Source organism: Ictalurus punctatus, chromosome 23, assembly GCF_001660625.3.
Source record: "Ictalurus punctatus breed USDA103 chromosome 23, Coco_2.0, whole genome shotgun sequence".
NCBI lineage: Eukaryota > Metazoa > Chordata > Actinopteri > Siluriformes > Ictaluridae > Ictalurus > Ictalurus punctatus.
In genome coordinates this window covers 2,850,833-2,878,214 of record NC_030438.2, presented here as the reverse complement: position 1 = coordinate 2,878,214, position 27,382 = coordinate 2,850,833, and the positions used below count along the sequence as shown (strand labels likewise).

Sequence of the window (27,382 nt, the reverse complement as noted above, 5' to 3'; positions counted from 1 at the left end):
ACAGTCCTGTAGTTCTTACAAGGACATTTCTCAGCGGGATTGGCTCCTCCTACAATCAGGGTCTACATGGCTGCCATTTCAGCCAGCCACGTGCCTACTGATGGAGCCTCTGTGGTGCAACATCCTCTAACTTTGGGGGATACGTGGTGTCAGGCTGCTGGGACCCATCTGCAGACCACGCATACCTTCCTGGGACCTTTTCCTGGTCCTGGAAGGTCTGTCAGGTGCCACATTTGGTCCTTTAGAGTCAGCCTCTGAGAAGCTTCTGACTGGCCCTGACATCTCTCAAGCGAGTAAGACATCTACATGCTCTCTGTTGCCCCTTCCTGCCTTGACTTTACCCCTGGATTAGCCAAGGCCTTCCTGTATCCTAGGCTGGATGATATTCCTAACATGCCTACATCTGCTGTCCAGATAGTAGTGTGTCCAGTAAGGGCTCTCTGTACTTACGGCCACCTCTCCACCAGTGGCGCAAGTCAGAGCATCTACTGGTCGGCTTTGACAGCAACAGCAGCGGTGATGCTGTGTTGAAACAGCGCATCTCTAATTGGATAGTGGAAGCTATCTCTATCGCTTATGAGGCGCACGGTCTCACTTTACCCTCAGTATGACGGAGTGGGTATTCTCATTCCCACAGCGTTCAGCTAAGGCAACGTGAAGTTCCCTTTGAAAGGGAATGTCTGGGCTACACATGTAACCATGTTCCCTGAGAAGGGAACGAGACATTGCGTAGCTTTGTCATACTGGGGCACGCCTGTGAATTGTGTCTTCGCTTCAGATAATAGAGTCTGACGGCGCGGTTCACAGGTGTCGTTTATATATCACACGACGCACTTAATTGCCACGTCACCTGATCATGGCAGACCTATAAATAGGCATGATGTTACACAAACTTCAGATACCGGTCACGCGTGAGGGCGCTTCCCATAGCGTTCAGCTAATGCAACGTCTCGTTCCCTTCTCAGAGAACAAGGTTACATGCATAACCCAGATGTTCTACAAACAGTGACAACACCCAAGGCAAGTTTTTGTCGCTTTGATAGGTTTTGAAAGTAACTTGAAAGTAAAGTAATTAGTAATCTGATTACTTTTTACATGCAGTACTCAGTAATGTAATTAGATTACAATTTTAAAGTAGTAGTTAGTAATCTATAATGGGTAACTTTTTTGAGTAACTTACCCAACACTGGCAGTAAGTGAATTAATGAGCAACATGTGAGTCAAATGACTAACCAGGCACAATCTTAGCAATCTCAGCCTTCTGGTGGTGTATATATCTGATGGTCATATTTATATCTATGCCACACTACACAATTTATACAAACATAAATAATATTGAATTGTGAGTGATTTGCCCAGAATAAAACACCACACACTTTTAAATTACACTCATGAGCATGGTCCTGATCAGAGTCAATGACTCCCAGAATGTGGAATCTCACAATGATTACAGTGACTTCAGATCAAAACAAATATGACTTTCTGTTCAATTTGCATAGTTCCACCAAAGGTGTATGTAGACATTCAAAGGTAATTAACCTTGTTAGAAAGTCTGACTCTGAAATTTGGGACTATGAGTCATGTCTAGACTGAAAATCCTTTCAAGCTTACAAATATGATCAAAAAAGATATATAAATTTTACTTCTCAGTGCTTCTATTTTAATTTGCTACAAAAGCTAAACAGTTCTAGCACCAGTGCTAGGCATTCAGAAAGTTCACATACCACCCTAGTATGTCATGGGCAAAAATGAAGTGCAACTGAAAATTTAATTCACTTTTGTTTTTTTCTAGCTCCCTGCGAGCCTGACATGTTCTTCTGTCACAGTAACATGTGCATCAACAACTCACTGGTGTGTAATGGCATCCAGAATTGTGTGTATCCATGGGACGAAAATCATTGCAAAGGTGAGTCTTACCTTTTGTTTCTTTAAATAACACATCCTCATACTATTTCACAAGGTCAGGGACTAAGAATACCTTTGAGAAAATTTTGGGAAACCCAGGCATTTTCTATTATAGCCATTAATTAAAGAATATGAAAAATAAAGATAGTGAGCCAACACAAACCATGAATAAAACAAATAAAACTCAACATTTACCAATGGTGCAGTAGAAACGGAGGACGGGCCGGTATGTCTGCGCATAGCCATAAGACGCAAACAAATCCCTAAGCTGATGGAAGATTTAGTGCTTGCCATGCTTACGAGGGAAAGGATGTTTAAAGACTGGTATGATTTTTTTCAGACGATGAATGGTAGCTTGTAAATCGAATCCATTTGCCACTGTATCTCTTTTTAACGCTGTGCAATACTTCTAGCATGTCAACTGAAACACTTTAAGAATAAAAATGTAAAACTTTCTCTGTAACGTGCTTGGTGTCCATGATTACCTGGGTACAGTGTAGTTTTTTGTCCATGTTTGCTTGTAATTTCTTTTCACCTCACTTTTAACCTTTTCAGGTTGTGTTACGCTGTTACATATATTTAAGTGTATTTTTATTGGCATGGACTGGAGTCTAAATAACTTGCTTTTTATGGAGTTTTGTGGACATCACTAAATGCAAATCAGCTGTGCCATACACACACCTAGTAATTTAGGGGTGATTGTCATTCGTTATCATATGTACACAAGTATGAAAAAACTCAGCGTTTATGAAACGTTTGTAAATCTGGTGGATTTTTTTTTTTGTTCTGTTTGACTCACACAAACATTTACACACAACTTTACTAAAATATTGATAAATAAGGCCCATTGTTCATTGTTTTAGTGTAAAACAAAAGTAAGTAAGAATTTGTTTATCAAGGTAGACAAAATTACAAATAACCAAGAGTGAACCATTGTACCTCCTTGTGAGATATTTGGTTTCTTGTCCAATGTGAATAAAAAAAAATTGAGGTTCAAACAGGGTATCTGGTGTAATTCTGGTATCGACATGGTATTCTTTTGTTAAGGTCTTTAAAAAAGCATTTTAAAGCATCCATTATTATTATTTAAAAATCAAATTCAGCAACCCTGAGTCATGTGGGTGTTCCTGAACATTTAGTGAGCCACTTATCAACAAATGCTGCAAATGTCATCGTCACTTAAAGATGATAATACAGATATGAACAACTTAATATAGACCCATGTTTTCCCAGTCCTGGGGTGTTGTATAAGTATGCATATAAATTCTATTTCAGTGCATAAGATTGTCCAGTACTCACTAGAATATTAGCAGTTATCACAAATGTGTATGAACAGCCTGATAAATCTTACACATTCTAAATTGGTCTGCTTGTGCTTAATAAACAATTTACATAGAGAAACACAGCTAAAACACTATACAGTTAGTAAGTTTGTGAACCCTTTAGATTTTTCTAGATATCTGCATAATTATGACCTAAAATGTCATCAGATTTTCACCTAAGTTCTAAAAGTAGACCAAGAGAACCCAGTTAAACAAAGGAGACAAAAATATTATATTTTGTCATTTATTTATTGAGGAAAAATGATCCAATATTACATATCTGTGAGTGGCAAAAGTATGTGAACCTTCAGTTCATTTGACGCTAAATTAGAGTCATTTGATTTCAATCAGGTGTTGACTGAAAACCCTGTTTTATTTAAAGAACAGGGATCTATCAAAGTCTGATCTTCACAACACATGTCTGTGGAAGTGTATCATGGCACGAACAAAGGAGATTTCTGAGGGCCTCAGTAAATGAGTTGTTGATGCTCATCAGGCTGGACAAGGTTACAAAAAAACCATCTCTAGAGAGTTTGGACTCCACCAATCCACAGACATTATGTATAAAATGGAGGAAATTCAAGTCGATTGTTACTCTCCCCAGGAGTGGTCAACCAACAAAGCTCACTCCAAGAGCAAGATATAATAGTCCACGAGGTCACAAAGGAAGCCAGGGTAAAATCTATGCAATTAAAGGCCACTTTCACATTGGCTAATGTTGATGTTAATGAGTCCATCACATGAGTCCATTGACAGTTGTGCATTCAAGATGCAATGTTTATGTATCAGGATATGACTAAGATGATGGAAGTTAATTTAGTATTTAACACTAAGTGTAATCAAAGTGTAATTTTTAGTTGTATTGAGTGGTAGTAATTTAATAACATCTGAGGGAAATTGCTGATAAAGGTTTTGTCCTGTTTCTGTTATCATTCTAACTTTATAAGACTTGGTAGCTAGATAAACCAAGAGCTTAAATACTTGGTATCTATATTTGATAAGAAACTGTGGTGTCATGACTATAAGGTTTTTCTGTGATACCAAAAGCAACAATTGAGGGCTTGGTGTAGGTTGGTATGATTTATCATTTGCTTCACATGTAACAAGCGTCTGTTAAGCTGCCAAATTCCTCTAAGAAAGATGATCAAAATAAGAGGTGTGATAAGCCTATATATGATGCTGAGAATGTAGTCTATGCTTTCATAGCTTCTAGACTGAGCTATTACATTAATATGTTAACTGGCTGACTACCCTGCTGCTTCTTTAAGGATGAGTCAGCTAATTCAGTATGCCGCAGCATACAGTCTTTACCCGGAAAATAAAGTCAGAGCACATTACTCCAGTCTTATTCAATCTGCCTATTAAGTTACAATTTGAATACAAAGTCTTGCTCATGACATTTACAGCTATGAATGGGTTAGCTTGCTGAATTCCTGAAACAGTAAAGCCTTCTCAAATCACTTCACTCAGTGTTTACAGACTTACTGTTAGCAACCGTAAGTCTTAACAGAACATTTTGCATTACTTTGGCCTTATGCTAATACCTGTTACAAGTAAACAGAGCAGGGGCATCGAATTTAGTAGGGACGCTAGGGATATGTCCCTATAATTTTTATCAAACAATTAAAATACCTTTATATATAACCATAAATATAACCACTGTTACACGTCTGTGTCTTGTGGTTCTTATTAAATTTTTTTTATTTAACCTTTTATTTAACCATGAAATGTCTCATTGAGATTAAAAATCACTTTTACAAGAGCATCCTGGCCAAGACAGGCATCAGCAAAATTTATGGTACACAAACGGTTAACAGTCGCTAATAGGATTGGCTTTGCCGTTTCTTGCTAATGTTGGCTGTAGCTACATCCGATTGTATGAAGCACCAAAGCTCCGTCAACTAGATACACCTAATTCAGGCTACCGGTACGTGAGAAAGACACCATCCTTATACCAACAGTTCTGTTTTGTGCATGAAAATACAGGACAAATCAATTGGCAGGTGGAGAGACAGGGTCACAGGTGAGGTCGAACAATGACATGGTGATATGTTAGTAATGAGATTCAGTATAGTGACAGATGTTAGGCTGATGTACTGTATGGTTCATCCATGTGTGTTTGAAATTAAAGTTTTGAATATTCACATGTTGTTGTCTCTGTGAACTGCTTTTATGTCCCCACCAATGTCAGAATCAAACCTACGCCCCACTAACAATTGCCATACCAGCTAATTTTACTTGTGTTTGGGTTTTCAAGGCTGGTGTTTTACTTGATGACATAGATTGTATATCTGTATTTGGCTATTGGTAAACGCAACCACACACGCCAATCCATAATGTAATTTATGTGGCCATAGGGAAACATGGTGCACCTACTAAAGTACTTAAAATAGGACAGGGTGTTGGTGGGTAGCAACAGTTGCTAAGCAGTGATTAAATAGGCACAAATATAAAGCTGAGCTTAAATCTGAGGCAAACAATTGTTGGGAAATGCTCAGATTGCTGCATGCTGGTGACATCTGCTGGTCAGATGTCAATGTATCAGGAAAATACAAAATAGAATAATTTAGAAGCTACTTTACACTAACATAATATTCTAAAATTAACCGATCATAACTTGCTTCAAATACGTAGGCCTTTCTAAGTCTATGATATATTCATTATATATTTTGTGTATAAACAATATATTTATGTAAGTTTTATGTGGAATTGGGAATTTTGCGACAGCTATTCTTGTTTTTCGTTCATTTATTGTTAATCTGAAGAACTTAGAATGACCGTCTGCTAATCAGCCTGAATTTGTCTGAGTGCATGTGTATAGATTGAGTTAATTTGTATAGAGTTGACAATAAATTTGAGATCGGTAGTTGAGGTACAATTTGGCACACAAAGAGTCAGCCCACTTTCACCAAGGTCGAGCCACGGCTGCAGCAAGATGCCTTTTCTAAGTTCCCCTTTTTACACCTGCCTGGTGTAGCAACTCTTGCTATATCAGCAGCACAATAAACATGTTAAGCATACAAATTTGTGTCCTTCCTCATGCTCCCAAACCTGCGGCCATCTTACACATTTATTATAGCAGTTATAAATGGCTTCTCTGGAGCACACTCATGCTATAAAAGTACCATGGAGAAAATGCTCACCTCCAGCTACTCATTACAACTGTATATGACTGTATTCAGGTCACATATAAAAATAACGGTGATTTATACGAGTTCTGAGATGGAAGGGGAACATGTAGCAGAGTGTGTGTAGAGAATAGAGAAGGTTTGCTCAGCAAATTGTTAGATTAAGCTAGATTTCTAGACGCTATAGCATGCTGTTCCTAATTGAATACACTCTTCATTGTCTTTACAAATTAGCTGTAATATTATAATGTATTTAACATAGCATACATATTAGATAGAGTAAATGTCAGAGGTTTGGTTTTGGATTTCTCCCATGTAGTTTTAATTTACATATGTCAAAGATGCTGATTGCTGAGTAAATATTAAACACTCAAGATTATACTATTAATAAGGGGTTCAAGGTTTTTTTAAAAAAATAATTAAGTTGTTTTTTTTTGTTGTTGTTGTTGGTTTTTTTTTACCCTACCTACTTCCTATAGTGGGAAGGGTTCTATGAAGGGTTCTACATAGAATCTTTAGGAGGGACAAATAAACTCTCAGTTAACATATTAATGTACTAGCCCAGTCTAGAAAACCTAAAAAATAACCATAAGGGAATGTTGGGGTACTCGATCCCAGGCAGACTAGAGTCCAGACTCGAGTCCAGACTCGAGTCCAATTATGAATGAATTCGGACTTCACACACTAAAGTAAATTTGTACTTGAACTTGACACGGACTCTGACATTTTGGACTCTTTTCCGAGTACAGTCAAGTCTGTGTCATGTGTAACATGAAAAGAAAGATAAAAAAAAAAAAATAACAACATAAAATTAAGATAACAAGAAATTAATGAATGTCTCCGTACCTTTGAAATGTACTTCTTAATGTAGTAAATATCATAAACCCTGCTGATTTTAGGAGTTAAAATGAAAAAAAGTTACAAGAACAGAGCTGTGTTCATAAATTAGTTTGTTGTCAGTTTAAAAGTAGTAATAAAGCATGAATCTTGTTGTTATCACATGCTGCTAAATGTAACTCTACTGGAGTACCCAGAGGAAACCCCCGCAGCACGGGGAGAACATGCAAACTCCACACACACAGGGCCACTGTGGAAATCGAACCCCCGACCCTGGAGGTGTGAGGCGAACGTGTTAACCACTAAGCCATCGTGCGCCCTTATTTTCATACACATGTAATATAATAAAAGTTCTACATATACCTCTATATCCATTTTTTTCTTTGAAACCATTTTTGGATAGGATACTAGTTGAGGTGCTAATGACATGAAATAAAAATATTAAATAGCAATGGTAAGATGTGGTATTTTTTGTTACGTTCTTTGTTGCCATTAGTTTGTGGAGGTTAAAATATTAATTTAACAGCTCAGTGTTGAGTTTACAATTGCAATTTCAAATCTTTTTTCAATTTAATTACTTTCTGGACTCGACTCAGACTCTGCCTTGGCCGAGAGTCCAACTTGGCCCCCTTTTGGACCCGGACTCGATTGATTAAGGACTTGGTCTCGACACGAAGGTGGACTCAGACCCAACAATACTATTTTTAGGTTGTTACAAAAAAAAATCCTCTCTGCAACGTTTTGGGGACGTTAGTTTTTGGTTACAAAAAAGGAATCTCCAATGTCACGATGTGCTTTGTTTCTCTTGTACCACAGCAATTTGCCAACAGTTACCATTTTTAATTTATTAAAGAACAACACATTGTAGGGGTTTTTTTTTAAGTTTATAGATACAATTAGATCTGCAAGACTGTTCTGTCAATTTAGGTTATAGTATTTACCTCACGAGTCTGTCTATTTTCTATTCTCTTGATTAATGTGGCGCACAAAAATTACTGACAGTTACAAAGCAGCGACATAGAAGACTTCTTCTATGTAATGTTAAATAAATGCTTCCTAACAGACAACTTCACCATATCAATGATTACATTTTTCTTTATTAAATAACAGCAGATTTGCAGTGTCTGCTTTACAAGTCTCTGTGAATGTGCTTTTACATATAGAAACCATAATTTATTAGAATAATGACTTTTTTTTATATACAATATTAAATTCAAAATCTAAAGTTAAAAGCTTCTATTTAGATAAAAAAAAAATTCAATTAAAAAATATGCATAAAAGATAATATCATATAAAATTTTGCCTACATTGCACCACTTGCACCAATACCTCACGGTGCTGCTATGTTGTTCTCATATTGAGCTGGACGATTATTATATTGTAAGTTTATTTCTGATTGTGTTTCGTCAGAGAAAAGAAAAGCGAACATCCTGGACAACCTGAATAACACTAACAGCAGCATCATTGGTGTGACGTGCTGCATCGTCCTCATTCTCCTCGTCATCTCCGTCACAGTGCAGATCAAACAGCCACGGAAGAAGTACGTAGTGCAGCGTGACAACTTTCAGGAAGTGTTCCAAGAAACGCCTCGGCGCTATGACCTTGGTGACATTGCAGAGCTTACGGACGATGTTGAGACGACCTTCCAGAAGCGGTGTGTTCATGAGCACCACTGTGGCCGCGCCAAAACGGCGGCCGTGATGGATCCGCATAATCACCACCATCATTATCATCATCATCATCACGATAACCGGCGCAGCATCGTGGTCATGAAGCACAGCTACTCGCAAGAAGACGCAGAGATGGAGGATGAGCTGGATGAGGAGGTGCCAACGACCAGCCATCGACTGGCCAGACACGACAAAGCAGTGCAGCGGTCAGTATCCATCGATTTCTGACCAAATTATCCAGCATACATCACCTTTTCAGTAAGCAAGGCTGAAGGGACCTAATTGCTTCCCCTGACTTTCATTTGAAGTCTCTTTTTGCATCAGTTAATTTTTTTCCTTCTCCTTCTTATAAGTTTTCTTTTAAGCTCCCACCACTTTTGCCTTAGTTCTTCCCATTTGCCATTTTGTCCTTGGCAGTCATTCCCATGTCCTACTTTCAGTTTTTTCACTTTTTCATTAAACAAAAATGTGTAACTTTTAGGTCCCCTTTCTACTCCTTTTTACTTGTTTGTTTCTGATAAGCTGTCAAGTTTTTAAGTGTTATTCCAAAATAACGTTTAACTCCACATACGGAGTTAAATTGCCATATTTGCTGTAATTGCACATTCACCCTAAAATTGCAACAAATGAGCACATTTGTGAAACATATAATGTATGAGTTCACTGTGTAAGTCACAACACCACCTAAAAAAAAAAAACCCAACATTTCTCATACTCTGGAAAAGTTTTGAATCTGTTCTGATTCTGCTATCAATTTTACTACATTAAAGATGAATGCTTATTAATTTAAATGTATCCCACTAACTAACCGTTAAATCACACATTGATATTTAAATGAACAATAAAAACATGTACATACAAGAGATATTGTCCTGAAACCTGAAGCTGAATTATAGATAACATTTCTCCCTGTGTAAAAGAGAATTAAGATATTAAATATGACAGCGGTGATATTGCAGGTTCTGCCTCATTGGGTCTCTAAGCAAACACGAATCAGAGTACAACACGACTAGGGTGTAGGAGACGATCAGGAGGTAAGAGCCCCTAAAAAGCATGATATGGATCATTTCTTTAATATATTATGCAGTCATTGTGAGTCAGTGCTTTTGTTTTTACCACTTGGATGTTGCATCATCTTGCTTGCTGGTTAATTTCTGTGATTTATTTTTTTTCATTTTCATTGTTACTTCTTTAAGTTTACACTTGCATCTGATGATTTGCTTATGTGCATGGACTGTATAAGTTTCAGTGCTGTATTGACTGAGCAAGATTCAGCCACAGATGCTAAATGTACAGTGCTGTGAAAAGGTATTTGCCCACCCTGATTTCTTCTGTTTTTGTGTATATCTCATATTAAGTAGTTCTAGATCTTCAAATGAAATACAACATAAAACAAAGGCAACCTGAGTAAGCACACAATAGTTTTTTTTTTCTTTATTGAAGCAAAAAAAAAACTATCCAACACCTATCACCATTGTGAAAAACTAATTGCCCCTTAAACTTAAAATCTGGTTGTGCCACCATTAGCAGCAATAACTGCAACCAAATGTTTCGGAGATCAGACTTTCACTTACTTCTAGGACTAGAACCTACTCCTATGCTTTGGATCATTGTCTTGCTATATAATCCAGTTCATTTTGACTCATCAATCCACAGAACATTCTCCTAAAAGGTTTGAGGATCATCAGGGTGTGTTTTGGCAAAATTCAGATAAGTCTTAATGTTCTTTTGGGTTAGTGGTTTTCACTTTGCCACTCTTCCATGGACGCCATTTTTGCCCAGTGTCTCTCTGATAGTGGAGTCATGAACAGTGACTTGTATTGATGCAAGAGAAGCCTGTAGGTCCTTTGATGTTGTCCTTGGGTCTATTGGGACTTCCTGGAAGAGTAGTTGTTGTACTCTTGGAGGAATTTTGGAAGGTTGGACACCTCTGGGAAAGTTCATTACTATGCTGAGTTTTTCCATTTGGCGATAGTGGCTCTCAGTGTGGTTCTTTGGGGTCCCAAAGCATTTGAAATAGCTTTGTAACCATTCGCAGACTAATGTATTTCAATCACCTTCTTCCTCATCATTGCTGGAATTTCCCTCAATGTGAGCAATTTGAGCCTGGTTGTGTCTAGTCCAGCTGAACCCTATTATGAATGCAGTTTCATAGATTTGGGGAATTAGTAACCAAGGGGGCAAATACATTTTCACACAGGCCTAGCTGGTATTGGATAACTTTTTTGCTTCAATAAATAACATTATCATTTAAAACGGTATTTTCTGTTTAGTCAGGTTGCTTTTGTTTTATCTTAGATTTTGTTTTAATTTATGAAACAATTTATTATGAGATATACACAAAAAGAAGGGTGATCAGGATGGGGGCAAAGTCTTTTTCACAGCACTGTATCTCCTTAAGCAATACATGACTGTATGCAAAATTACATTTTCAGGCAAAATAATTTGCAGAACATTTTATCAGAGATTACAATGTAGGAGGGACAAAGTAGAGTGAAACTGAACTTAAATAGAAGTATAGGTACTGTTTCAAACACTTTCTCCTATTAAAAGTATGAGTATAGTTGTAAAAAGTAAGAATCTACTTGAGTTAAAGTAAAAAAAAAAGTAACTACTGTACATTTAAACATACTCAAATATTCAAGCGTAAAAAGTAAGTAACTGATTAAAATAGCTGACTACAAGTTCATCATGCCCAAGCATGAATGTCTCAAAAATACGTCATAAAGAAAATATTCTGCGTACTCAGACAAACCTAGACTTTGGTTTTGCTGGTTCTCTAATGCTTAATAGCCCTTTCGGAATCAATGCTAAAGCACATTAGCTATGAAAACAAAACTGGACTACCTAGCTAATTTAAAAGGTAATTTGCAAAACTAGCTAGCAAATTTAGCAAACTAATTATCAAAACTTAAATAGCTGCCTAATGTAACAAGCTAATTTAGAAACTAGCTAATTTACTCAAATGTAAAGTTAAATTAACTCAACATACTTCTTTAGATTTAATGGTGAACTTTAAAGGCATCTATTTAATTTTTACTAAGAAAAAAATCAATTGTAGTATTTATATTTTGACAAAATATAAATAAATAAAATGTAAAAATGTCAAAAAAAATAAAAATGTAGAGTATAAAGTGTTTTTCTCTTTTAAATTTTCATGAGCAAAAATAGTCCACAGTATTGAATTTCAATAGTACTTGTGTAAAGTACTACTCATCCAAAATAGTACAGTACAGAGTACAGAGTACTATTGTACAATAGTACAAGTACAGTAACAAAGTATTTTCCACTGCTGTTACAATGTGGTCTCAATATTATAGTAAATTTCCAATAGACAAAAAGGCTCAACGAATCTAAAATTAACACCAAAAATAATCATATTATATTAATATGGATAATAGAAGAGCACCAAACCTTACACGCCCCGCCCCCTTTCTCTGGTATGCCAGCGTTGCATGTACTGAATTTGCATACTCAAACATGACAGGCTCTTAAATTTTATGATGTGGCTCATATTTAAAACGTCTACAGTGACCATTTTTTAAATGCTACGTTCTGTGCTCAAGTAGCCTCTTCCCAAATGGAACATAGTAGACATGCAAATATCTTAGTTTATCCATGATATTGTGATATGTGTTGATCAGCGCACATTCATTTATCACAACTCCTTTTCTCAAACTGCTCCATGAAAAATTGTGCTGAAGAAGTGAATGTGGTTGAATCTCTCACATGCTCAAGTCAGACTTTCCTTGAATGTTCATTGAGGTGGATCATTTGTGTGGTTTTCAATATAAGTGTGTGTTTATAATATGGGTTCACCTACACAATAATCTGTTCTATGTAGATTTTCATATGCATGTTGCATAGTAAGTCACGTCAAGTAAAGTGGCACAGGGTTTATTAACATTTATTTTCCATCACAACCCACAATGATCTTTGAATTGAAGTAATCAAATTTTTGGAAGTGTAGTGGCTTTCCATTTGTATTTTTTGTTTATTCATTTATTTGTTTGGCAGATGATTTTATCCAAGTCTAACAAGTAGCTAAAGATAGTTTAGAATTTTAACCATGTGTTGAACTGCTTAACTTTTTTTTTTTTTTTTTTACTTTCTGTATTTTCTGTAGTATTGCTTTCTGGTATTTGGTTGGATACTTAGATCACATGATACATGGTTTACACATTCCGTTCAACCCATTTTCGACAAACTGCATTTGTACATAATGGTTAAGGTCTGTGTTTAAAACAAATGGAACTTTTGCTTTGTGGAAACATATTTGATCCAGATTTCAACCTCTGTAGTCACAATAACACACAATATAAGCAAAGTTAGCCATTCAAACACCACATTTTTGAAAGAGTGGAAGGGTATTTTATCCATCCATCCATCCATTATCTGTACCGTTTATCCTACACAGGGCCACGGGGATCCTGGAGCCTATCCCAGGGACTCTGGGACTCACACACATTCGCACACCCATTCACACACTACGGCAATTTGGAAATGCCAATCCGCATGTCTTTGGACTGGGGGAGGAAACTGGTGTACCTGAAGGAAACCCCTGAAACATGGGGATAATATGCAAACACCGTGCACACAGGGCAGAGGCAGGAATCGAACCCCCAAACCACTAAGCCACTATGCCCTTAATAAACTAAAGAAGTCAAGGCAACACTTTTATCTGCTGTATTTTTCAAATTTCATGGAAATCTCATCATCAATGAGTTTCCTGAAAGAAAACATTGCCTTTTCTGAAAAAGATGCATGTGATTCTGCTTCAAGCTAATTAAAATTTTGTAGAGATTCTAGTCTTTACAAATTTTGTAGAGATCTCTTGTTGTAGATTTTATATGTGCAAAATATGCATATAAAAATACACAAGGAAATGCACAGACATGCACCTTTGGTGAAGTGGGTTGAGTGTAAATGTGAAAAAAAAAAAATGAAAAGAAAAACTGTGTTTGGGCATACTTCAATACACATTTATAGTGAATTTAAGTTGAATTAATTTCTTGTGTTTGTGTTAGTACACTATTACTTTATGTCTTATGCATCATGCAATGAAGTGTATACTGTAATATGTTTGTGAGTGTGTTTGTTTAGTCATGTTCTGTATTATGTTGCAGAGTCCCCACACTATGTTAGACATTTAAAAAAAATATATATTGTGTGATCCCGGATCAGTACTTCAGTAAATATACGAGGAGTGGAGTATTACACCAGCATCAAAACACAGAAGCAACTGTCTCACAAAGGATTTAATTAACTTTTCCTTTTATTATTACTTTTTTTTTCTTCTAAATCTCTTCTAAATTTCTTAAAATTAACCTTGAAATGTAAATGTTAGTTCATACGGAATATGGGATTATATGCATGAGCGGTACTTTGCTGTTAGAATTCAAATGTATACATTTATTACAGTATTTTGCCACAAAAGCAATGCTTTTTAAAATATTTACACTAGAGAAGCAGAATGAATCTTACTTACCTTACTAACCTAATGTGGTCTGCAGACATCGAGCCAGCGTTTTCTGCTGGCACTGAACAGTCAGCTTACCTGTATTGTAGGAAGATGCTGTAGTTTCTCCTTTTGACGTTTCAAAAGAGCACAGTTTCTAGTCTCCAAACAATTTAACAGTACTTAGTTGTAAAATAAAACACTGAGTTGTAGAACACACCACTTTTTTTTTTTTAAAGTATCCTTATTGAAATGACAACTTTTTTATTTATAAGCAAACAAGCAGTAATTACAAGACACACAATCTCCATTTCTATTAATAAATAACGGTAATAGCTAACTTCTGGTTAAAATATTTTTTCTCATGCTGTTACAACATTTTCCGTTATATATTTTTACATTTAATAGCCGATAATCTGGATACTAATTTCTTTACTAATATATGCCTACTAAAATTGTAAAGAAACAATTCAGATACAAATTAAATGTACACAACACACAAATGTGTCTGATTAGCTTAGACATTTGGTGTCCTAAATTTTCTTATTCAGTTTTGGATTAGAGCTAAGATGTTCAACAAGTAAGCGGAGGTCATAGCCTCCAATTTAGTATCATGTAAGCTGCATGCCATAATCATCACACGGTCACTTCAAAAGACAATATTTGGTACAGTAATACAATTTATACATACTTATTCTTCAGTAACCACTATATCTTGGTCTTACATTTGTGCTTATATTAGCTACTTGTACTTGCATTACTTTGATTAAAATGATGAAAAATCATTTGCTAGCTAGCAAATGGTAGTTCAGTCAATCATGGTTCAAAGCACTAAAACCCTTTCCAGACAACAGTAAAATCAATATACCTGTGAAAATTTTGCAACTACAATTTACCGTTTTACAATGCGCCATACTGAGTGCGTGCTCCAAACATGAACAAGTATAGTGTTCATCACCAGTATGGGTGGATGAGAGGACCAACCATATCCACTGAGCATGCTCAGGCTCCAAGGTCTCTACTGTAGCTCCAATGTTCACAAAATGGCAAAAAAATAAAAATAAAATGGCTTCAAACCACACAACTAGAGTAAATGGTACCATGTTGTCCACTCATATATATATATATATATATATATATATATATATATATATATATATATATATATATATATATATATATATATATATATATATATATATATATATATATATGGCACTGGTTGAGATGGAGCCTCAAGCAGGAATTTTATATGTAATCAGTTTCATAAAATAATAGTCTTTATTGGTCTCAATTTGGAATCATATTATCATCTTAATCGTTTTAAGTGCAATTTTTTATCTTAGAAGCAGGTGGGGTATTAGTATGTTCTGAGGAAGAAAGTGATTCAGTTTCAAGATGGCCACTGCTTTTATACTTTGATGTTTTTAGCTCTGCTAAGTTCTTTTGTCCATTTTTTTTTTTTTGAAATACATAACACTATGTCATGCAGTGTGTGAGAAACCACAGCAGATTAAGAATCTGAGCAATTCGACAAAGCCGTCTGAGGTGAATGGGAGGTGATTTAGACATGCAGCTTGCACTATGCTCCATTACTTGTTAGCTATATTAGCCTTGAGGCGGTAGTCTATCCACATTAAAAATGTGGATACACTACATTTTAGGCATAGACAAAATTGTGCACAATTATATATATATATATAAAACCTGATTCATCGAGGGTATTTTATTAGTCCTGGATAACTCTGCAGAATAAATCTTTAATAGATAGATGCTTTGAGGAAGATAACTTGCTGCATTAACAGTTGGGGCACAGACCTTTTTAGCTGAGTTGTCTAAGAAGTTTATTATCAGTATATGTATGTTTCAACAAAATTAATAAACCTTGGAAATCTGTGCATTTTGTGCGTCTTGTTCCATCTGCCCCAAAGTATTTGCAACAGTAAAAGATTTTTATACAACTGAAGACATGCATTAACAGCATCTTGTCAGTTTAAAGATATACAACATTTGTAGTATTCGTAACAGTAATACAAACTACAAACACATACAGAGTTGTTAAGTTGATTTTTAACCAATATGTAATGTTCAAATGCTGTTATGCTGAAAGGACAATGTGCTCTTCACTAATATTGGCACCCTTGGTAAATATGGGACACCTGTATTTAACAAAGATTTATTTATTTATTTATTTATTTAGAATAAACCTGTGTTTTGTTTGCAATTGTTTGATATCCATGAGAGCAGAGTATTTTTGTGAATTCTTTTAACAAAAGATCAAAAAGTTAAACAATAAAGCCAATTTTTCACAGCCTTCTTTGCTCATATTTACCAAGGGTGTCATTAGTGGAGGGCACTGAACAAATGGGTGACAAATTAAAGAAAAAAAAAAACAAGCCAAAAGAACAGCTTCAGTAAAATTCAAAAAGGAGAAACATTTTGTTTATACATACTGAAACACTTTCTAATAATGTGTCACCCATCTAATAATGCCAGTTCATATAATATTGTGTTTATATACTCACCAACCACTTTAATAGGATCACTTTTAAACATGCTCATTTATGCAGTTATCCAATCAGCTAATCATGTGACAGCAGCACAATGCGTAAAATCATGCAGATACAGGTCAAGAGCTTCAGTTACTGTTCATATCAAACATCACAACGGGGGTTGAGTATTTCTGAAACTGCTGATCTCCTGGGGTTTTCACACACATCAGCCTCTAGAATTTACAGGGAATAGTGCAAAAAAACCTCCTATGAGCAGAGGGTTTGCAGGCTGAAACACCTTGTTGATGAGAGAGATCAGAGGAGAATGACCAGTCTGGGTTGAGCTGACAGGAAGTCTGTATTAACTCACATAAGCACTCTTTACATCCATGGCAAATCAAACCAGATGGATGTATGGATGGGCTCAGATGGGTCAAACAGTAGAAGACTACATCAGGTTCCACTCCTGTTAGACAAGAACAAGATTCTGAGACCAAGTGATTTTTCCCCTAATCTTCAACTGCCCAGTTTGGGTGAGCCAGAGCCTCAGATTCCTGTTCTTGGCTGACAGGAGTGAAACTCAATGTGAGCTCGAACCAATCTGGCCATTTTCCTCTGACCTCTCTTATCTCTTATCTCATCTCTTTTCCACCCACAGAACTGTTGCTCACTCTCTGTGAGTTGTTTTTCACACAATTCTGTGTAAATTCTAGAGAATGTTGTGTGTGAAATTCCCAGGAGATCAGCAGTTTCTGAAATACTCAAACCAGCCTATCTGGTACCAACAACCATGCTACAATCAGAGTCACAGAGATCACACTTTTTCTTCATTCTGATGTTTGATGTGAACATCAACTGAAGCTCTTGACCTATATCTGCATTATTTTATGCATTGTGCTGCTGCCACATGATTGGCTAATTAGATAACTTCAAGAGTACAGGTGTTCCTAATAAAGTGGACATTGAGTGTACATGTTATGTAGCACTACATTGTGCTTTACGCATATTAAGTATATAGCTGATTATACTGTGTAACATGATTAATTTACTATTAATAATACATATACTGTGATGTGTTAATTAGATAGCAAGCTAACACAAGTAGGCAATATTTGCAGAGAAAATTGTAGTCAATGGGGAATTTAATACGTAGCCAATGAAGCTTGCATCTGTTAGCTTGTATCTGTACAACTACAATGTTCACTTGTTTGGTAGGTGGCCCTGACTAGGTAGCCAGTGGATATACAAGTGATCCTAATGCAGAATATTGGTATCTGACAAGAAGACAATCTGACATACACTCAGAAAACACTTTAGTACCTCTACATTACTTTACAGCATTTGGCAGACGAGCTTATCCAGAGTGACTTACAATTATCTGATTCATACACACTGAGCAGTTGAGGATTAAGGGTCTCGCTCAAGGGCCCAACAGTGGCAGGTTGGCAATGCTGGGATTTCAGCTCACAACCTTCAAATCAGCAGTCCAATGTTTTAATCACTGAGCTATCACTTCCCTACACCTCTACACCTGCTCATTCCTGTAATTATCCAACCAGCCACTCTTGTGGCAGGTGAAGACTGGAAAAAGACCAGACAGAGTTTTTCCAATCTTCCAATGCCCAGTTTTGATGAGCCTGTGCCCACAGGAGTTGAACCTGGTGTTGCTGTAATCCATCCATGTATTATGTGTTCTGAGATTCTTTTCTGTTCACCATGGTTATAAAGAATGGTTATTTTAATTACCATAGCCTTCCTGTCAGCTCAAACCTATTTGGCCATTCTCCTCTGACCTCTAGCATCAACAAGGCTTCTGCTGTAGAACTGTGGCTCACTGGATGTTTTTTATTTTTCACATCATTCTATGTAAACTGTAAAGTCTGTTGTGAGTGGAATGAAAAAAGCCCGTGATATCAGTAGTTTCTGAAATACTCAAACCAGCCTGTCTTTCACCAACAACTATGCCACAGGCATAGTCATTGAGATCACATTTTGATGTGAACATTTACTGAAGATCTCAAACTGTATCTGCATAATTTTACGCATTGTGCTGCCGCACCTGATTGGCAGATTGAATAATTCCATGAGTAAGCAGTTGTACATGTTTTCACAATAAAGGGGACAGTGAGTGTATATTTACAGCTGGAATTTTGTACAATTTTTTTCATAGTATTTTCATTTTTCTCCAGGCAGATGCATCACATCCCTGAATCTTCCCAGGTGTGACGACTTGAAGGAGGAAACTCGTAACACCCTGCAATATTGTTGCGTTCAGCAACAAACTTAACAGCAGTCACACCTGGGTTTTATCTGGCAGATTAAACATTTGTTGGATTGCTTGTGCAGTGGATTTTGTTCCTATGCTGACCGAACACTAAGGACAGATTTTCTACAACCATCAATGATCAACTGAAATGTGATTGTGTTTCTGGGGTTTTGGTTAGGATTTGTCATTCTATTCACTATTGTTTCCTATGTGTGGAATATAAATCTGATGAGTTGGGCTCTTGCGCTCTCTCTCTCTCTCTCTCTCTCTCTCTCTCTCTCTCTCTCTCTCTCTCTCTCTCTCTCTCTCTCTCTGAGTTGACCTTTAAGAAACTCTTGTAACGCTAAAACTACATTTGAATAGAAACTTTGTTGAATGTTAATGCAAAATTTGACATTTTTCCCGAATTAAAGTGGACTACTTTCCTGTGATATGTTTTCTAATCTTATTACAGCTGCCCAGTAAGTTTCCAACTAACGTTAAATACCACTTTATGAACAAAAACTGAAGAATATGAAGCCCCTAAAATATTAACAATCTATAAAAAATTAGATTAGCAAGTCTTGTCTATGCATATGCCAATAGAAGAAGAAGAAAAAAAAAAGCTACCTAATGTTTTTTTTTTCTACAAATAAAGTGGAGGCAAAGATGCACACGTTTGGATTGTTTTCTTCATTAAACATCAGTGAGAAATCTGTTAATTTGCTAAAGGGTCTCAACTTGTTTAAACATTAGATCTTGAACAGTTCCTATTTAATAAAGTGATCAATGCTGTCATATCACTGCTTCATTCTTGGTTATTATATTATATTATATTATATTATATTACAACCCCAATTCCAAAAAAGTTGGGACACTGTAAAATCTCACAAACCCATATGTTATGCACAATAGAACACAGAAAACATATCAAATGTACTGAGTAAATGTACCATTTTAAGAAAAAAAGAAGGTGGTTATATTATATTTTCTGTGTATTGTACATTAAAATACTGGCAGCTGAGGTTGACGGAGATGTACTGTATAAATAAATGGTATTGCCATACCCTGTACAGTACATCAGCATTTTTCTATAACTATAGCTATTTTGCACCAGAAATACTGGTATTTGCAAACCTGAAAAAGTATTTTCTATAAATAAACAGCAATTAAAAACCAATTAATTACTACAGTGGCATTAAATGTCAAATCACAAGTTACTCATACAGTACCTATTGTAAACAGTTTTCCAAATTTAACTTGCACACGTCAATGAAAAAGAAACTCATATAACAGAAATAAGAATGTTGGTTTGAATTTCTTTAAAAAAAAAAAAACATGGCATTTGCAAGAACTAATATTTTATATATATATATATATATATATATATATATATATATATATATATATATACACACACACACACACAGTTGTGCCCAAAAGTTTGCATACCCCTTGATAATAGCTGAATTTACACACCCTTGATTCTTAACACTATGTGTCATTTCCTTGGTGATCCACGACTGTTTATAGATAGTTGTTCATGAGTTCATAGTTGTTCTGCCCACTGTTCTTCTGAAAAATCCTCCAGGTCCTGCAGATTATTTGCTTTTCCAGCATATTTTGCATATGTGACCCCTTACCAACAGTCTCTATATGATGTTGAGATCCATTTTTTCACACTGAGGACAACTGAGGAACTCGAACACAGCTATTACAAAAGGTGCACACATTAACTGATTCTCAAGAAGGTAACATGATACATTAAGAGCCAGGGGGATGTAAACTTTTGAACAGGATGATCAGTGTAAATTATTATTATGTTTAAAGATCTTTTTTTCATTTAGTAATGCCCTTCAGATGTTAAATAAGAGTTACATGTCTCCCAGAAGACAAAATACTAACAATTTACACACATCATCCTGTTCAAAGGTTTCATAACATTTCCAGTTGACTGGAACTTCTTAATTATTGCCCTGATGGTGGAAATGGGCATTTTCAATGCTTTTGCTATATTCTCATAGACACTTCCCATTTTGTGAAGCTCAACCTTTTGCCGCACATCACAGCTATATTCCTTGATCTTACCCATTATTATGAATGACTAAGAGAATTATGTATTACCTCATATTTATAGCTTATACATATATGTGTGTGTGTGTGTGTGTGTGTGTGTGTGTGTGTGTGTGTGTTTGTATATGTTCGTAATCACCCAGGTGTACTAAAAAAAAAACATCAATAGGAATATACTTCAAATATATGTTTATCATAGGAATTCATAGGGGTGCCAATAATTGTTGCACACCTATATTTAACAAAGATTTTTTTTTTTGATAAACCTGTGTTTTGTTTGCAATTGTTTGATATCCATGAGAGCATGAACATAAATGGTAAAACAGATCATTACTAAACAGCACCAATCCTGTACAAAACAAGCTCAAGATATGTTCACATTTTATACTATGACATAAAATACATCAGTAATACATATACATCAGGTTTTACGTGTCTTGAAAAAGACAGTTGCTAACAAGTGGCTAAATGGTACTACAAAGGTTGTCAGGGACATTAAATGTCATCACACCGAACAGGAAAACTCCTATACTACAGCCTCGTTGTGTTTACACTCGAGCTCTTCTCTTGCAACTCAAACTTGTAGATTTATCAATTTATAGTATTTTCCAATTGTATTGTTTTATTAAATAAAGATTGAAAGAGTTAAGTAAGCTTAGTGGTGGTGACTCCTGTGACAGTGGTGTAGTTTGTTTATAGCCTAACATTAGCTTTTTGCTTCTGGAGATTGTACGATTGTATATAGGCTTCAAAATTCATAAAAGTTGTGTCCATTTGTGAAGATTGTCTTAATGAACAAAACATGTAGGAATCATAAACTTTTGTTGGTCACAAGAGTTTATTTTCTGCAATAATCCAAAATCCAATGGAAAAATCTTGTTGGATTTTTGTAGAAAGAACAACTTTTATTATGTCGAGATCACGAGAAAACAACAGAATTTTTTTTTATACTGCATGGCCGTTTAGGGCTTCCGTAGTTCAACATGTGCAACCTAGTTAATTTTGCAAGTTCATAACTTTTATAAATTTCAAGTGTGGATGAAGGATGGACTTTAAACTAATGTATGTTGCTATTCATTTAAATTCAATTCAGTTTTATTTGTTTAGTGCTGAAGGAAATTCTCTTATATCATGTATTCTCTTACATTATGAACTGCTATCAAATACCTAAGATGAATGTATTCACTTAATTACCTCTTTGAATAAGCTGATCAACTGCCATCCTTTATTATAGCTGACACATATATTTTCTATACCTTGAAAAGACTTATTTTTGTAGTATGACTGTGTGCTGTGTGCTTTGTCTGAATCTGTCTAGCACCTGCACAAGTAGAAACGCGCCCACGCACGGCTGCTTATCTATGTGTATAAATACTCCTGTTCTGCACGAATAAACCGGATGTCTCTGTGAACAGCATGTGTCTGTGTGTGTGTTCATTTAGACTCTCCAGGCCTGAACCCTCTGCGGTCAACCACACATAGCACAGAACTAAGAGTTAAGAGAAATAAAAAGGCAAAAAGGCTGACGGAGGACTGAAAGACATAATCTGAGATTCCTTATCTCTAACAAGTGCTTCTTTATGGACATTGTCTCAAAGCAGCTTTAAAGAAATACTTAAATTCAGGATATACATTTTTTAAAAAATGTATCAGTTTATCCCAAAAGAGCAAGTCAGAGGTGATGATGGCAAGGAAAAACATACAGTATGATACAGTATGAGGAAGAAACCTTGAGAGGAACCAGACTCAAAAAGAAGACCCATCCTTATAGTGCAATTATAATTAAGTCCCTTCTATAACTGTTTAGTACATGGTCAAATATTGCAGTTGTGTAACCAGGAAATTCATTACAGTTAAGCATGTCTTTGGTGTTTAAAGTTAAAATGTAATAAAGTTAATAGGGACCTGGAAAATGAGCCCTGACTATATATAACCTTTGGGAACATAGGAATGACCGCTACAGCGCTGTGAAGCCGCAAACACAGGAAACGCTCTCTCGCTGCAAAAAAAAAAAAAAAAAAAAAAAAAAAAAGTCAGCACAATATTTATTATTATTACAATAAATTACAACAATAAAAAATGCTCATGTTCTGAGCATATTTTTTAAAAATAAAAATATATGAACATTTGTGGCTACTCGTTTAGCTCGTAGCTAATGCGTTTAAATATTTTAATATGCTAGTATTTTGAAGGGAGAGCTAATGGCGTCGTCGGTGTCTTCACACTAATTTGACAAGATTTTTAAAGGGTTTTAATGAGAATTGAGAGTTTTTCTCTCTTCAGAATTCTGAAATAAAAGTGTTTTCCCCCTCTTTATTTTATTTTATTTTTTTATTGCAGCTTAGCAAAAGTTTCAGGCTAGCGACGCTAGCTATTTAGCCGAGGGCTTCGCTGCTGGGCTGAAGGACTCGGCTAGCTCGAATTGACGTCTAACACTAGATATTAATAGCAGTTATAATGCTTTATTCTCTTCTGTTCCGATTTGGCAAACCCTCGTACTGTGTACATATATTAAATCGTGTCAATGCCACTTATCCTCTATCGGCTTTGCATCTGCATAACCCTGGTTCAATTCGGTTAAATAAATCTCCCAGGGCTCAGTGGGCTTGTGTGCTCCATCACAATGTTTTAACTCAAATGAGAAATGTTCATATTGGAGCTGAGTGCAGAAATAAAGCTCAAGATCAACACAGAAAAAAGGAGATGTCAGTCTCCATGAGTCAGCCCTCTTCAGGCATCTCTGCTGCACAGAAAGGTACTAAAATGCCAAATTACTAAACTGCAATAATTCCTGAACAAGTTCCTTAATAATAATAATAATAATAATAAAATGTTTGAATTTCTAACAGTGAAGCAAGCTGGCAGAGATTTCACATATCTGATTGTGGTGCTTGTTGGACTTGGAGTTACAGGTGAAGTTAATGGCCGGTGAAAATCATCCACAATTTCTGGTTATTTAGCGCTTGGATATTTTATAAACCCTTAACTTTTGGTTGCTCACAGGAGGACTTCTGTATGTCATCTTCCAAGAGCTGTTTTCATCATCAAGCCCGAGCAAAATCTACGGCAAGGCCTTTAACAAATGCAAGTTACACCCAGAGGTAGGCATGGACACTATGGATTAAAATTTGTGGACACCTGAGCTTAACACTTATATGTGCTTCTTGAATGCCCCATTCCAGATTTATTCCTCTTTGTTGTTATATAATAAGCTCCATTCTTCTGGGAAGGCTTTCCACTAGATTTTGGAGTGTGGTTGTAGGGATTCGTACTCATTCATACAAGAGCATTAGTGACGTCAGTGTTCCAGTTCATCCCGAAGTTGTTCAGTGGGATTGCGGTCAGGACTCTGACTTGAGTTCTTGCACTCCAACCTTGGACCTTCATGGACCGTGCTTTGTGCACAGTGGCCCCTTCGTTCCAGTGAAGGCAAATTGTAATGCTACAGCATACAAAGACATCGTATACAGTTGTGTGCTTGAGCAAGGCCCACATATGGGTGTGATGTTCAGGTGTCGTCAAACTTTTGGTCATATAGTGTGTTTTGTTTATTTTATTGTGTTGTTTTTGTGTGTGGTGTTTCAAGTCCTGTAACCAAGCTCTGTTCCCAAGCACTGACCCTGTTGGTGTTGATCTTAAGCAGGTACTAAAAACAGTCTTGCTGGAACTTTTGGTACTGGTGATTAAAGACCTTTGGACAGAGAATAAACATGCAATCGATACTTATTTCCCATATGTATGAAGAAGTGCTATTTTATTTATGACTGTTTTCAAGACTTTTGACTGTATGATCAGAAGGAGAGTTCCATGAAAAATGTCTTCGGTCTGGTTAATGTAATATTGTGCTTAAAAAAAAAAAGGGCAGTTGGTATATTGTGAAAATTGTATATGAGGCAACGCAAAGCCATTTGGAGCAATTAAGCAGCGCATTGATTGTATGTGAACGAACACCTGAATATGATTTTATTCTTCACTCTCTGTGGGTTACAGGTGATTGGAGCTTTTGGTGAGCCCATTAAAGGCTACGGAGAGACCACACGCCGCGGACGGAGACAGCAAGTTAGGTATAAGACATGCATCTTAGAATTTAGTTAGGTTTTGGTGATTTGTGTAAGTGTGAATCAGGTCAGGGAATTCCAGCTGTAGCAAAGTACAATTCCGAAAAAAGTTTTTGTTTCTGAAAACCGCTGTGCTGTTATATGAAAATAATGCTCTCTGCTTGCACATTGTGCTGCATTAGACTCCCCCAGTGTGCATTATTTTCATATAACAATACGGTCTGTTGTGTGTTATTCATTACATAATCAATAGCGTGGTGATGTGAACGCAGACACAGTTACTGTTCCCACCCTAAAAGTTGATTCCTTTCCAATAATATTGTCTTATTCCACATCAATTTGCCAAAGATATATATATATTTTTTATTAATTAAAAATACCGCATTGTACTTTTTAAACATTTAGCGATTAATGTTGTGGAATATCCAGTAAACAAGTTCCTGTGATCACTTACAGTACACCGGCTATATTCAGTCATTCCCTCGACATTATTTCTTTTTTTTCTTCTCTTGTAGTTAACAATATAAAAAAACCTGCAGCTTGTCATGTTACTGAGAAACCACAGTTTTCTGTCCTGGAGACAGCTTTAACTCTGACTGTTATAAAGCACTGACACTGGAGACTCCTTCCAAAAATGCAAAATAAATGTCTCCTCGCAAAAAACTTGACCATATCAGCAATTCCACATTTTTTTTAATGAGTTTATGTGACGCATGCATCTTACAAGTCCTTGTGGATTAGTTCTGTTTTGAATTACAGGCAGAACTACTGCCAGAGCTGCTGTTAGAGAAAATTAATCAACACCTTGTGGACCAGATTTGAGAATGCAACAGTGATGTGTTAACAACTTTAACGATGATGATGATGATTAATGATGTGTTCAACAAATAGTAAAGTTAACCAGTCAGTAATATGGGGGGGAAAAAAAAAAGTTAAGTAAGCATGTGATCTTTCTCTAGACATATTGAGTATATAAAGGATGGACAGAAGCACATGAGGCTGAAATTCTATATCGAGGGTTCAGAACCTGGACTGCGTGGCACTGTGCACTCGGAGTCACAAGAGGTGAAGTTCGATTCTTAAGTCATGTTCAAAGCACCATTTGCTAACCATACACATACATACACATATTGTGTATACACACTCATTTGCTGATGATAAGCAGCAGTCATTTGCCATTTTATCAAATCACTTTGTAGGTATACAGTACCAGCACCACAACACACTCTTATGCCACTGTCACTGCTGTGCTGAGAATGTGTACTGTGTTACTTCATTTTCCAGAATCCTGAAAGTGGAAAATATGAATTTCGCTATATATTTGTGGAGGTGGAAACGTATCCAAGAAGGACCATCGTGATCGAGGACAACAGAGAAAATAATTCTGGAGGATTTGTAAAAGTGTGAATCGATTTCAGGTTATTGACACAACTGCTTCACTTGCAGCATTCGCCAAAGCAGCTAAAAGATTATTTTTTTAATAATGCTAAAAGACTGAAAAAAAAATTAAAAATGTTGTATAGTTTCTCATTCAGATTCTAGAATTCAACTGGTTTAGCTTCATGTTGCTTCTGTGATCTGATCATGGTCAGCTATGTTTTAGCTGATTTAGTTCTTCAGTCAATTCAATTAAATGTAAGGAATAAGTCAAAATTTTGGTACACGGAGAACACGCTTTTGTATAACAAAATAAAATCATGGATAGCACTTATATGACAGTTTGGCAATAAAATACTATGTGCATATGTCCATATGAAGTCTGACTTGCTGTTAACAGAGCTTTGATATGAAATATTTCTTAAACCTCTAAAAATCAGGAACTTTGATTATTATTTTTTTTTAATCCAACAGGGTAAAAAAAAAAATGTATTGCACAATCATTTCTCTGTTATGAACAATAAAGCAAGAAACTGATGCATTCGGTTTGTGAAGTCTGGTTATCCTGTTATATGGTTTATTTAATAATGGGGGTGTTTATCTCGCACGTCCAGGGTTGGGGGTTCGATTCCTGCCTCCGCCCTGTGTGTGTGGAGCTTGCATGCTCTCCCCATACTTCGGGGGTTTCCTTCGGGTACTCTGGTTTCCTCCCCCAGTTCAAAAACATGCGTTGTAGGCTGATTGACATCTCTAAAGTGTGTGTGTGTGCACGCAATTGTGCCTTGCATTGGGCTGGCCAGGGTGTCCCCCACCTTGT

The 27,382-nt window shown here is 36.1% G+C and overlaps 2 protein-coding genes across 2 annotated transcripts in view; both read left to right on the top strand.

Moving 5' to 3' along the window:
* Nucleotides 1-9,897, top strand: part of neto1l (neuropilin (NRP) and tolloid (TLL)-like 1, like) — a 103,019-nt gene extending 93,122 nt beyond the window's left edge. Inside the window, exons 8-10 of the mRNA XM_047150218.2 lie at nucleotides 1,793-1,906; nucleotides 8,603-9,068; nucleotides 9,822-9,897. Coding sequence (XP_047006174.1) covers nucleotides 1,793-1,906; nucleotides 8,603-9,068; nucleotides 9,822-9,882 — 641 coding nt within the window. The 3' untranslated portion in view covers nucleotides 9,883-9,897. The remainder of the gene's footprint in view (nucleotides 1-1,792; nucleotides 1,907-8,602; nucleotides 9,069-9,821) is intronic.
* A 13,413-nt stretch (nucleotides 9,898-23,310) lies between these two features.
* timm21 (translocase of inner mitochondrial membrane 21) lies at nucleotides 23,311-27,106 on the top strand. Its single transcript, XM_017452641.1, has 6 exons — nucleotides 23,311-23,885; nucleotides 23,980-24,042; nucleotides 24,134-24,231; nucleotides 25,121-25,194; nucleotides 26,148-26,253; nucleotides 26,473-27,106. The coding sequence occupies exons 1-6, from the start codon at nucleotides 23,588-23,590 to the stop codon at nucleotides 26,593-26,595; spliced, it is 762 nt and encodes a 253-aa protein (XP_017308130.1). The 5' UTR covers nucleotides 23,311-23,587; the 3' UTR covers nucleotides 26,596-27,106.
* Nucleotides 27,107-27,382: the final 276 nt, after the last annotated feature.

Coding starts and splice junctions, on each gene's coding strand:
- timm21 (XM_017452641.1), top strand. CDS start 23,588: ATGCTTTATTCTCTTCTGTTCCGATTTGGCAAACCCTCGTACTGTGTA. Junction 24,232..25,120: donor AATGCAAGTTACACCCAGAG/GTAGGCATGGAC, acceptor TGTGGGTTACAG/GTGATTGGAGCTTTTGGTGA. Junction 25,195..26,147: donor GGACGGAGACAGCAAGTTAG/GTATAAGACATG, acceptor ATCTTTCTCTAG/ACATATTGAGTATATAAAGG.